The 14459-nt window shown below is 42.9% G+C and overlaps 1 protein-coding gene across 1 annotated transcript in view; it reads right to left on the bottom strand.

Moving 5' to 3' along the window:
- Positions 1-14459, bottom strand: part of nell2a (neural EGFL like 2a) — a 202852-nt gene that overhangs the window by 145996 nt on the left and 42397 nt on the right. Inside the window, exons 2-7 of the mRNA XM_079500915.1 lie at positions 12574-12724; positions 8393-8566; positions 7436-7532; positions 3479-3551; positions 2915-2997; positions 1938-2066 (exon numbers count right to left, since the gene is read on the bottom strand). Of these exons, the coding sequence (XP_079357041.1) occupies positions 1938-2066; positions 2915-2997; positions 3479-3551; positions 7436-7532; positions 8393-8566; positions 12574-12680 (663 nt within the window). The 5' untranslated portion in view covers positions 12681-12724. The remainder of the gene's footprint in view (positions 1-1937; positions 2067-2914; positions 2998-3478; positions 3552-7435; positions 7533-8392; positions 8567-12573; positions 12725-14459) is intronic.

The raw sequence follows: 14459 nt of genomic DNA, 5'->3' as shown, positions 1-14459 counted from the left end.
TGACCTTTCAGGCTGTATACCACGTGCTTGTCACTCAGTCTTGTCAAGCCAGACACGCAGGATCTAAATGTCTCAATAGAAGTGCAGGGCGACCAAACACAACCACTCCAACTGTTGTAGAAGTTATGTAAGGACGACGGCTTTGTGTCGGGATCTAATCATCCTGAAGTGGTTTACATCTCAACAATGACTGGCTCGCCATTAATTGTCCCACTTATTACACGGCTGAAGAAATAATACATTGACCCAAAAGTAACAAAATTAAGGATTTCATTTTTACGGTAATGGAAGTAGTCCATTAATTTATGCCAGGTCACGGTGCGTAAAGTGCAGTGTCGCCTCGGAAAACAACAGGAAGTGTTGATCAAATAGAATCAATTTTCGGTTATTGCATTGTGTATTTCTCGCTTCAAATGTAAAGAGAAAAAAAAATGTTTAGCTACGAATGGTATTTTGTTTACATGGCCGTCGTGTTGGATACGGCACAACACCAAACAGCACAGCAGGTGCTCTGAGGCTTTGATTACAGTGGTAAACGGTAAACGGTGCATTTATATAGCGCCTTTATCCAAGGCGCTTTACATAGATTGTGCATTACATTCACCCATTCACACACACATTCATACACCGACTGCGGCGGAAGCCATGCAAGGTACCAACCAGCACATCGGGAGCAATTTGGGGGTTCAGTGTCTTGCCCAAGGTCACTTCGACATGTAGCCAGGAGGAGCCGGGATTCGAACCGCCGACCCATGGATCATTGGACGACCTGCTCTACCTCTTGAGCCACAGTCGCCCCCACAGTGGTCATTATTCCGAAATAACACACCGATGAATTCCGTGAATGACCAATCAGAATGGACCCCACTTTGAGAACCACTGTTATAAGGCAACACAAGAATGACTGAAATTCTTACTCATGTGTCTCTTTTTGTTTGTTTTTATTTTAATTATTGCTCACAGTTCATATACTCTCCTATGTATTCCTTAGAGTTTTATATTGTATTGTACTTTACCAATTTTGTACACATCATCTATCTCTCCCATACGCTTTATTTTCTGATTAGTTTAGTCTAATGATAAAAACTTGTGAACAAATAAATACTATTTGAAAAATGTTGTATAACATGAATGTTGATGTCCTTAAATAAAGAATTAAAAAACAAAAGCAACGCAAGTTTGAATTTCAACAATGAGTGAGTTCAAAGTGCACTACGTGCAAAGCATTAAGACAATTAAGATAAAGCGCAAAAACGAAACCCATTTTGAATACAATTCAAATTAGCTATTAAATTAATTGCTAATAAAGGTGAAAAGAAAGATCAAAAATGAGAATGAGCTCAAAGGAAAAAAGAGAAAAATAAAAGTTGCAGTGCAGCACAAGAAATTAATTAAAAACATCAATGACAGTCAATGGCAAACAGAAATCTAGCTTTGAATTAAAAGACCTTGACTGTTCTAGAAGTTTAATACAAAAGCTCTTTCTTTTACACACACACACACACACACACACACACACACACACACACACACACACACACACACACACACACACACACACACACACACACACACACACACACACACACACACACACACACACACACACACACACACACACACACACAAATACTGAATAAACGTGACTGAAACTTGAAAGCATGAAAAACTGACATTTCAGTCTGTGAGGAGACAACAGGCTGACAACTTCATATTGAGTTCTGCCTCATAATTAGACACCAAATAATGCAAATATACAAAAATGTGGGCGTAATGTACTGTATATAAAACAGCCATTTCCGTTTTTTCCAACAATTTCACAATAAATTGTAATCTCTGCGATACGATTATTGTGAGCATTTTATTATCACGATAAACAATAATAGCGATTATTGGCCCATCCCTAACGTGCGCGTGCGTGCAGAGAGCCCTCATACCGTGCATGTGCAGTTCCTGCAGCCATCTGTCCAGCCCTCGTCCTCTCGGTAGACGACCCCCTTGACGCTGCAGGTTCTCTCACAATAGCAGCCGTCCAGCCCATTCATCTTCTCCTCCGCCCGGGACAGCTGCTCCACCCCAACCACACCGAGAAGAGGGGAGAGAGAAAGAGGAGGGAGACACTTCTATCATCAATCTATATTCATATTTGTTGCAGTCTTTTTTTTCTAAATTGATGCCAGGCTTCTTCGTACAAGTAAGAGTGTCGCACACAAATCGCACAAGAAGAAAAGAAGTGAAAATAGACGATCGATCAAGATGCACAATATGCTACAAAAATAGTGAAAATAGCTGATCTACAAGCTCTCTTTTATATATTTATATATATATATATATATATATATATATATATATATATATATTTATTTTTTCGTTTTTTGTTTAAATAAAAGTAATATAAAAGGAACCGTTTTATACGTAGCCTACAAGGTTTCCACCCGACAGTGACAATCAGTGCCACAACAAGAAACTATTTAAGCTATACCCAAGGGCCTGAAGAAAAAAAAGAAAAGGAATTGGTGTGGTGGGAAGCAATAATTCATACTGGAATATAAAATACAATAACAACAACAGCAAATGTGTCCAGTAGCTTCCAACAATAATTATAGCCAATGTCAAATGCCTGCCAGCCTTTTGTTGCAGTAGTTGCTATGGAAGCAAATATGATATTTGCTCTACAACAAGTGCATGTTCATTTCAATTTCTAGTCACTGCTAATTCCACTCGTGTGTTTGTCACGGTCAAACTGTAATACTGTTTGTTTCGGGCTACAGCCTACCTATACAACCTAAACTAGTATTAGCCAGTATTAGTCAATGCCCTTGTTATTTTGGATTGCCATCACAACATAAAGCATTGTGAGTATTCCTTTGGAATACGATCATGGAATATCATCTCTGTTGTGACATTACTGTACCTTGCTTGATGTTTTGGCAAGAATATCCTGGAGTTCCATGATCTTCTGCACAAGTCCATGGAAATCATTGCAGGTTGGGCATGCTGCATTATGGGAGAAAATATATTAATACAGAAAAGAAATGAACTGACGGTGTCTATTTTACAATAATAATAAATAATATATACCTGATATATACTGCAATATCTACTGTATAACTAATATCATAGTTAACAATTATGCACATAATTTAGAGTCAGGTTGAAATGAGATTTTGATCATTCATATTCAGGCTACAGTTAAAGCACACTTTTATGAAAGCACTCCCGGAATGTTGAGACACCAAAACATTCATGAGAATGACTAAGCTGTCAATTTGCTTTGCCCTTTCTCTTGATGGCAGAACAATTCAAACCATCTAGTATAATGTGGCACAATCATTATTCATAATGATGTCACAGACAGGTCGGGTTTGGAGGTGTTTTTCTTTTTCATAAAAATATCAAAAAGGATGTCTGAATGAAATAACTGAATGTGTGTGTGTACGTACCGGTATCGATATAAAATGGTTTATGCCATACTCACTTCTGTTGAGGTCTGGACACTGTGAGATGTACCCCTGTGGCATCACCAGTACCTCCACATCCTGCATCACCCCCTGCACATGCATGCACGCACGCACGCACGCACGCACGCACGCACGCACGCACGCACGCACGCACGCACGCACGCACGCACGCACGCACGCACGCACGCACGCACGCACGCACGCACGCACGCACGCACGCACGCACGCACGCACGCACGCACGCACGCACGCACGCACGCACGCACGCACGCACGCACGCACGCACGCACGCACGCACGCACGCACGCACGCACGCACGCACGCACGCACGCACACACACACACACACACACACACACACACACACACACACACACACACACACACACACACACACACACACACACACACACACACACACACACACAGTATATAAACAGCTATTTCTGTTTTCCCAGTGATTGGCCGATCCCCATGATAAGCATAACTTGGGAAAATAAACAATATACATATAATTTGATTGCAAGCCTTGTGACTGGTGTCAACATACGTATCATTTGATTGAAAGCCTTTCAACCACTGGCTTGGACAACACGCACGCACACACACACAAACATTTTAGTTCTTTATTTGAATCCGCCAATTTCAATTAATTTTACAGGGAGACAAATATAACAGGATTGACAGTTCAAGGATACACATGGCACCTTCTCCTCCACACAGACAAAGCCGAAACAGAGTCAGTATTTGGAAAGTTGTTATGTGACTCGTGGTCAGTTTATGTACATGGTCCAGGCTTCCAAACTACACATGCGTGTGTGCGCACACACACACGCACCCACGCACGCACGCACGCACGCACGCAGTATAGTCGCCATGGTAACCCAATCTCATTCCTTGACAGCATTTATTTCCCTTACACAGAAGTGAAGGGGTGTGCAACATGGGAGAAATTGTTTTTTAAATTGTCTTGCCACTTCAATTTGCCGGCCATAAATGTAATAATCCTGCCGGAAAATTATTTCATGGCCAAGCCAAAGAAATGTGAGACGATGGAAATCGTGTGTTCTAGCTAGCAGCAAAGAAGAGAATACCAATGCTATACATTTAATGGCCACGGTACCTACTACAGTATGGTGCTGTCACGAGTAGGGATGGGACGATAATCTTTAACGTTTATCGTGATGAAAAAACGCTCACAATAATCGGATCGCAGAGATTTTAATTTATCGTGAAACTGTCCTCCGTCATACACTACAATGAACTAGCTTTTGTTGAGCTGCAAATTCAATACCACTTAAAACCTTTAAAGAGTACATTTGGTATGCTCTTATACCACTGTACACTACACACTATCGATTCGACAGAAATGTCCTTGCAGGCTGCTGTTTTTTTAACCTTTTTGTCTGAAAAGAAACAAAATCTTTTCGCAGCAGTCTTTAAGGACCTTAATCGTGATATGAAATATTCACATTGTCCCATATCCCTAGTCACTAGTGCAGTCAGGGATTCGCAAACCTTTTAATTTGAAGGACCCCCAATTTGGCATTCATTAGGCCATGGACCTCCATAACTCTGAGTGTGTACAAATCATGTACACTCACTCATAGAGTAAGACGTTTGGTTCCTAACCAGGGCTTAGTTTGTACCGGAGCTGATATTTTCAATGGATTATATATTGGAATTTTATTTATTTAAAGGATAGCCCATAGATGCATCATCTCGTTTTAGAGGGGGTCCTCGATTCTGCATGCGTGCGTGAGTACGTGCGTGCATGCGTCGTGCGTGCATGCGTGTGTACTGTATGTGTGTGTGTCAATGTATGTTAATTAAGCGATGTGTTTTAAGGGGGGATGTGCTTCCATGAAGCCACTCAATCAAACGGAGGGGGAGGTGCTGCTACGTCAAGATTAGTGCTGACCTCGAGGTCTTCTTTCATCTGCCAATTAACACTGTGCACGTGCACGCACACCCCCACACACAATTATATTATTATACTTGTGATGACATCGACAGTTTAGGATGGCATTGAAAGTACGGTAGTTAAAAATAGGCAAAGAATTGCAGATCCACAAGCTCACAACATGTCACACTGCAACATGGGTTTGTAAATCGGCTATTTTCCGGTGCGCAACATCGCCGACGCTGCACGACTACAGTTCTCAAAGGGGCTGACATTTTCAGGCCCGGCCCCAACTGGAACCCGAAAAATTAGCATACATTTTCGGCCCGGCCCGAAAACGTAGGGTCGTGTAGGGTACGGGCAGAATTTGAGATCTCTATGCACAACTAAGGACAATTAGGGACAACTCTAACCGAGGTCATGTTTAAACATCACCTCTAAACGTTTAATCCTAATCCCAAATTTCTAATTGTAATACTAACTCTTTTTGACGCAAAAAACTATTATTTCTCTCTTTAGAGGACCAGGAAAATGGTCCTCACAACGTCTATTTATCAAATTCTACTATACACAAACGACAAACCTGCCCAGCCCTCCGGGCGAGATTGTGGCGCTAGTGCCAGAGAAATGAGCGAAATATACAGAGAAGAAGAGTCACTTCCGCCCGAGCCGGAAGTGATGTAGTCAGGATCTGTAGTCTGCCGAGGGGCCTAGAGGACAAGGCCCCGGAAGTATCATCATGATTAGCGCGGCTCGGATTCATGTTTTAATAGGCTAAAAACATGGCACTTTATGCCATTCTGAGCATTAAAAAACACTAATAACCCTGTGCGCGTGCACGTGTACCGCAGATTAGCGGAGGCCTATGGATGCTAGTGGCAAAAGCTAACAGAGGCAAAAAAAAGGTAAAAAAATTATATATAATATTTTCAATTTTCATGTTTCTCGTGGATGGCTCAGATGATATTAATAACTTTCCACGAGATACTGTATCTCATGGATAGCACGGAATGTGTTAAGGGGATCTCGACTAATACAAGTACACGCTTGCGTGCGTGCAAATCAGGAAGAGGGGTGAATCGTATTGCATCACCAGGGGATTCCATGTATCGCTAAAGTATCGTATCGCTGGCAGTGCATCGAGATGCGTATCGAATCGGCCTCACACGGCCTCACACACACACGGCCTCACACACACACACACACACACACACACACACACACACACACACACACACACACACACACACACACACACACACACACACACACACACACACACACACACACACACACACACACACACACACACACACACACACACACACACACACACACACACACACCATCCTAGGTACTGGCATCAGATAAAATGTCCCCCCGCCCCTGTGATTAAAATAGTTTTCAGTTGCCAATAAAGCCGACCTTACAACCCAGCACTTCTCCCTGCTGCTGATGATGTGTAGAGCAGTCGGCTAGACGCCATATGAAGTCTCCACTTCAGATAAACAATAGGCCAACATTAATTTAATGAGCATCATCCAGAGGCTATTTAATGATTTCCCTCAAATCGGCGTTGTGAAGACTGCTGGGATAATTACCGCTGTTGTTTTAGACGCAGCAAGGAGAGAAGGCGACAAACAATGACGGCAAAACAAAAAGTGACTTGCTAGGGTGGTGCCGAGAGACCTGTGTAGTATTTTGCAACTCCTGCAAAACAATTAAGTTGGTGGTGATAAAAGGAAAAAGTGTTGGAGAAAGCTATGGTGCAAAAGTCAAGATGCATTAAGGCTGAGTTATACTTAATTTACGTGTGGGAGTCGTGCAAATATGTTTAAAACTAGTATCTACAGGTATCCACATGTACAACAGTGTTCATTTTGTCGACTAAAAGTAGGACGAAAAATAATTTTGTCAACAAATATAAACTTGACTAAAACTTTGTAGATTGGCTATTGTTGGTATACTTTACCTGCACACAATTATAAATCAGGCATTACTTGCTCTTACAGAGCAAGTAATATCACTTGTTAATCTGCTGTATAGAAAGTTGTTTTTAAAGCGATGCCAACCTTGAAGAGGCCATGAGGACCGTTCCTCTGTCCGACCCAGAAAGAAGCATCCTCAGGTATGTCCATGAACGGCATTTCCACCACCCTCTCGTAGATCCTTTAGAATAAATACATACCAGTTACAGAAAGTGCTGTAAGACAGTGTTTCACAAACTGGGGGGGGTCGTCAAATTATTTGAGGGGGTTCCCAGATCATTAGCTTAATTTTGCAACATTGTTTTCTCACTCAACGGTAAACAAATCAACGTCCAGTATTGTATACAGGGTATCCGCACATTTTTCTAAGTTATAATTTAATGACCTTTAAGACCTTTTCAATACCATAAAAAAGAAACAGAGGCAAACGTTGTGAAAATAGCCGATCTACAAACTAGTTTGGCTATTTTCTAATTATTATTTGGGGGGGTCACAGCCTTAGAAGTTGGGAACCCAACTGTAAGTGCTGTAAGTGATATTTTTGGGTAGGCCCAAGATTGATGCATTTCTGTTTTGTTGACTTCTGCTTAAAATAAACCAAAGTGGTTATCATCCTACTATATAATTGAGAAATATGTCTGTCTGAATTAATTAAGTTTTCCCCGTAATGGCTTGGCCAATCATTCTATGCACATTACACATGGGCATTGAGCATTGGCATAGAAAGAGACAGACCAAGCTGATTTCCCCTAAAATATAAGCTGTTTATTTAGCAATTTTTGGCAAGTCTACACAGAACTGCTCCATAATGTCCAGTTATTTAGATTCCCACACATGTAATGAAAACACCCACACCCACTATTCACTCAAAGAAATGTACACAGTTTAATTCTTTTCTTTTTTTTCTTTTTTTTTGGGAATGTTCTTTTTTTTATGTTTTGAAATTAAAAACAAAATGTAGGAAGCTCCCATAAAAATGTGCCCGCGACCCAGAGACTCCCGACCTGAGTGTTTGGGAGCCAGTGGCGTAAAACGCAGTACCTGTTGCAGTCCACGTGCAGTATGACGTGGGAGGCGCTGACCGCCACGGACACCTTGTGCCACTGTCCGTCGGCCAGGCTGTACGGGAACACCTCGGTGTGGGCCTGCTGGCCCTTGGTGCGGTAGTGCAGACGCACCTCACTGCGCTGCCCGCTGCTCTCCAGCTCCAGGAACCTGCAGGAGGGGACAGACATGCATTGATACTGTACCACCGAACGCCATACAGTACATACGCAATATATCGTACAGAAGGGGTCTTCTGACAGGGGGGTCTGCCGGGACCCCTATAGGCTAACTTAAACCCTAGCATCCCTATTCTGAGAGTGGGACATTAGCCGGCCTTGTAAAATCGGCTATTATCGACAAAAAGGTTTGATGCAGAATGGAAAAAAAGAGCAGACCAAATACAGAGCCAGCATTCAAGTTTACTAAATATTAAGTGTTTAATGGTTAACTGTATGGAAGAAATACACATCAACATCAATCCGACATATTAATAGAAAAGATACTAAACAAAAAAATACGTTTTTTTTTTTTCACAACAGATGATAGTGCTGCCCAACACATCTATTAAGCTATCTCTTTCAGCTAAGGGGTCCTTGGCATTTAAAATATTGAAGACCACTGTTGTATGCTAAATCACTTTTTCAGTTTAACGTACGCCATTCTGTGTTGAGGAACGTGCAACAAAGGGTGTGTCTACAAGCTCACAGCTGCAAGCTTTTACATCTGCTAGGTTTGAAACCATTTGATTTTTTTTACATAAATCTTCTCTTCTGTGGGTCCCTGGCACACATTCAACATCAATGTGGGGGTCCTTGACTTCAAAACGTTGAGAGAACCACTGCATTAAAGCATTTGTATTGTGTGAAGCCAGAATTATACTTCGAAGAAGCATAAATCAGGCTTAAGAGAATCCTTGTCTCTCCACACCATTGAGATTCAGCTCAAGGAGCGACGCTAATGGAAAGAGCTGCCAATACAGTCACCAGCGCTGCATTTAAAGAAGACTTACTTCAGCCATTTGCTTGAAACATTATTCGAAAGGAGAAGAAAAAAAAACAGACAGTGACACATTTGCTTGAAACATTATTCAAAGGGGGGGGGGAAATAAAAGGAAAAAAAGACACAGACAGTCCGACACATAACTGTAATGAATGAATTAATGAATTGATTAATCTACCCCCAGCTAACCCCAATCTAATAGAGTTACTCTCCCCCATGCAGCCATGCATAGTATGCTATTAGGCTACAGACAGTACACACATTCATTCTAGCTGCACAAATCCACTACAGTAGCTAACACTGGCATTAAACAAATCCCAGCCTAATTTCCAAATGAAACAGTGCAGCACCACTTTCTAGCCTACGAACGACTGGAAAAGCCAGTATATTTGGGGGTGAAAGTCATTAACGCAGCTGTGAAGTCTCTTCTCAGCGCTGACTTTAATGTAGACATACAGTACTTCAATGGGCGTGTGTGTCATAAACATGGCCTGGTCTGATCTTCTCCCCACCGCCTGAGCCAGGGTAATGGAGAGCATTAGCATGCTAACCATGGCAGTCAGTGCTGTGTCTCATTACTTCTCCCTCCACGATTACGGGCCCAGTGTTTGGAACGGTGACGGAGTGTTAATAATACGTTGACGAACAGGGTGATTTGCTGGTTTACTCGGTCACTGACTGATGGCGAATGAATACGTTTAGATGTTTATCAAACAAGCCTAAGCACCATCCCAACCTCAATGTGCACCCCACCCCCCGCCACCCACGGAAAAACATATAACTTTCTTTTTTTTCCCTGGCCTAAATAACACTAATGGGCAAAAAAAAATTAATCTCGCAAAATGCTGTCTTTTTTTAATCATGCCCACAGGAAGTTGGAATGCTCTAGTTGAGTCTAGTAAAATCCTCAGTGTTAAAGGTGCAACAGGCAAAATTCAGCCACTATGTCTCACTCTGAACACCTGTTGCATAAGGTTCCTTCACTATGTCTCACTCTGAACACCTGTTGCATAAGGTTCCTTCACTATGTCTCACTCTGAACACCTGTTGCATAAGGTTCCTTATTTTTCAAGTAATGCAGCAGAAGCAGTTTGTATTACAATTTAGGCATTTAGCAGACGCTCTTAATCCAGAGCGATTTACAGTAAGCAAGAACAACACAAGGCAATGCATCAAATACAAGGTAAACCGAGAACCTAGCATCAGTCTAAAATCTAAACAGTATAGTAAACAAAGAAAGAAAATCTCTACATTGAAGCTATATATATACACAATAGGATGCCAGTTCTGTCTAAATAACATGTTATCTGAACTACACTTAAAAGCTTTGCATAAACCGGCAAGGTCGTCAAGGCTAGGTCAAGTGCAATGGTAAGTGCTACACAGGCTAAATCTGAAGTCTTCAGATTACAGTGGAAGATTGAGTGATTCTGCAGTTCTAAGTGCAATGAGGAGTTCATTCAACAGTTTGGGAGCCAGAAGGGAGAAGAGTCTGGGATGTGTAGAGTGTAGAGGATGTGTAGAGATGTTTTAAGGAAGGTGCTTCCCTGTGTTCATTGTGGTATCATAACATGCTGCCTCAGAACGTTTGTTTAGGGGAAAAGTACCTTTCCCAACAAAAATGAAAGTATTATGGATAATGTCAGCTTACAGAGGAGGTAAATAAAAACAATAATTCACAAAATTTGTATTTAATTCATATTTTCAATGTACATATAGCATGTTGTCTAAGGGTAATTGTATTTCTACAACGTAGTTTCAGGAGTAGAGACCACCCTCTGCTTATCACTGCCACTCTGTTCTCAATCACCTCCCGCCTCCACTCAACGGCCACTCCCCATTCACAATCACCCGTATCCACTACACCTGCCTCCTTTCACCACAGCATAAATACACCTGCGATCTCTCAACCAAGTTGTAGATCGGCTATTTTCGCTATTCTTCCAATTTTTCCATTAATCCTCCTCCGCCTCGATTCTCTAGGAATCCAGGGGGGGGCAGTGACGGAGCAGACGACGACCAACCGCTCATCCCGAGTAGAGCAAAGATGGCTGTCAGCTCCAGAGACTACGCCCCCACCCTGAGTCTCGCCCTGCCTTGGGTTCCTCACTCCATTCCACATTCATCTCATTATGTTTCAATAAACTGTTAACCCATTTAGACCTGACGTCGAAATAAAAAAATATCTTCTAAATCCTGACAGTTTTCTGAAATACCTATGTTTCTGTATCAGTGGTGCTCAATATTTAATGTCAAGGACACCAAAAATTATATGTAATTGGCCACCGACCCCCATCTGAAAATATGTTGTTCCAGGAACTCCCCAGAAGCAAAGATTTGAGTTAAAAGTAAAGTAGAGGTGAAAGAGATGATAGTTTCTTTGTTTACCTGGTATCCTATAGTCTCGTTCGGGCCCTATACTACAACTACACGATTCTCTCTGCACTATTACTCCTGATAATGAAGAGCATGTGCTAAATGGATCCATTGTAAATGGTCTGTGTCCATTCCTACCTGTGTTCAGCGTGGTGGATGGAGAGGATGACCCCGCGTTGTGTTCATTCCTACCTGTGTTCAGCATGGTGGATGGATAGGATGACCCCCGAGTTGTGTTCATTCCTACCTGTGTTCAGCGTGGTGGATGGAGAGGATGACCCCCGAGTTGTGTTCATTCCTACCTGTGTTCAGCATGGTGGATGGAGAGGATGACCCCCGAGTTGTGTTCATTCCTACCTTTGTTCAGCGTGGTGGATGGAGAGGATGACGCCCGAGTTGTGTTCATTCCTACCTTTGTTCAGCGTGGTGGATGGAGAGGATGACCCCCGAGTTGTGTTCATTCACTACCTGTGTTCAGCGTGGTGGATGGAGAGGATGACCCCCGCGTTGTGTTCATTCCTACCTGTGTTCAGTGTGGTGGATGGAGAGGATGACCCCCGAGTTGTGTTCATTCCTACCTGTGTTCAGCGTGGTGGATGGAGAGGATGACCCCCGAGTTGTGTTCATTCCTACCTGTGTTCAGCATGGTGGATGGAGAGGATGACCCCCTAGTTGTGTTCATTCCCTACCTGTGTTCAGCATGGTGGATGGAGAGGATGACCCCCTAGTTGTGTTCATTCCCTACCTGTGTTCAGCATGGTGGATGGAGAGGATGACCCCCGAGTTGTGTTCATTCCTACCTGTGTTCAGCGTGGTGGATGGAGAGGATGACCCCCGAGTTGAGGTGCTCCTGCTTGAGGGTCACCAGCACGGTGAATTCACTCTTTCCTCTCAGTTTGTGGACCATGCGCTCTGACGCCCGTGCTGAGGCCTTCACCTCCCTGGACGAACCTAGAGGACAGGAGTGTTGTTTTTGTCAGTACATTTTGATTTTAGTTTTAGTCATATCTGTCTTTTGAAGTCACATTTTAATCACCTGGAATGTTTTAGTGTTAGTTAGTCCAGTTTTAGTCGACTAAATGTCATACGATTTTAGTCGACAAAAATGTGTTTTGACAGGCCTTGATGTCGTTCTAATGGCAGATTTTACACTTTGTTTGCATGCTGAAAATAGCAGATCTACAAGCGCACAACACGTCACGCTGCAACAAGTTGTGAGCTTGTAGATCTGCTATTTTCAGCATGCAACCTAGCATAAAACTGGATCTCTTGTCCACTAGTCCCTCCCTAACATTTTAGTCTAGTTTTTATTTGTTGACGAAATTGTCAAAATTGAAAAAAAGGTAGTCGACGAACATTTTTCGTCTTAGTCGACGAAAACAACACTGGGAAGCACAGCTACTTAAACCATACAATCTAGTGTTGACAGATTCGGCGAGAGAAACAAGCGATCAGGTCTACAAAAAAAAAAGCCCAAAAGAAGCGACTAGTCCACATGCGCACGCATGCACACGCACGCACGCATGCACGCGCACGCACGCACGCACACACACACACACACACACACACACCTATTTTAAAGTAGCCAATCGACCGACCCTGGAAACTTTTGGCAACAAGCGAGCCCCTCTAACCACCAATGGCCACCAATGCCCATTTTATTGTCTCCACCAGGCCGAAGGCATGGGGAGAGAGTATGTTTTGCACTCCGTCCGTCCGTCCGTGTGTTCGTGTGTCCGTCTGTCCGTGTGTCCGTGTGTCCGTCCGTCTGTGAACAGCTAATCTCCGGCACCGTTAACCCGGTCGATGCCAAATTTTGCACACACACTCCCTGGATGCCAATGATGAACCTCTGCCCCAACATTTCCAGAACGGCCTGTTATAGCGCCACCAGGAGGCCGCTTTGTGCAAAACAAGTTTTTGGACAGTACACCTACATATTTTGTCCAAACATCACGCAAATTGGTACACAGTCTCTCTAGAGCCATTCAACGAAACGGGTCTTTCAGATTTCTCAGACTCCATCCTGATTGGCTAAGATTGGCTTCCAAAGTTTGCAGGAGTGCTCAGTTTCAAACAAAATGATGCAAATCATGAACACATCGTGTGATTTCCGTGAAATTGTGCACGCACATTCCCAATAGGCAGAGGAAGAAATGCCACATGAACATTTTCAACTCAGCCTCATGGTGGCGCTATAACTGGCCGAAAAGTGTTTTTACCTCTAACTGCACGGATCTGTGAATAACTTTGTATGCCAACTCCCTAGAAGCCAAGGAAAAACCCTTGCCTGGAATTTTTCACATCTGCTCTTTATAGCGCCACCAGGAGGCCGACATATGTAAAACACAATTTCTAATATTACTCCTTCAGATTTTATCCAAATTTCACGCAAATCGGTACACATGCTCTCCATAGTCATGTGATCAAGACGGGTTTGTTTGATTTCTCATAATCCACCCTCATTGGCTACGATTGGCTTCTAAACTTTTCAGGAGTAGCCCGCTTTGTACCCGTTTTGTACAAATCGCCACAACTACTCAACGAGGCGTCCGATTGTGGTGAAACTGTGCATGCATATTCCCACTAGGCTTTGGAAGAAATGCCACTTGACCGTTTTCAAATCAGCCTCATGGTGGCGCTACAACAGGCCAAGCCGCGACACACACACACACACACACACACA

This window comes from Electrona antarctica, assembly GCF_951216825.1.
Source record: "Electrona antarctica genome assembly, chromosome: 5".
Classification (NCBI taxonomy): domain Eukaryota; kingdom Metazoa; phylum Chordata; class Actinopteri; order Myctophiformes; family Myctophidae; genus Electrona; species Electrona antarctica.
The sequence above is the reverse complement of the archived record's forward strand: the minus strand, read 5'-3'. Positions and strand labels throughout refer to the sequence as shown.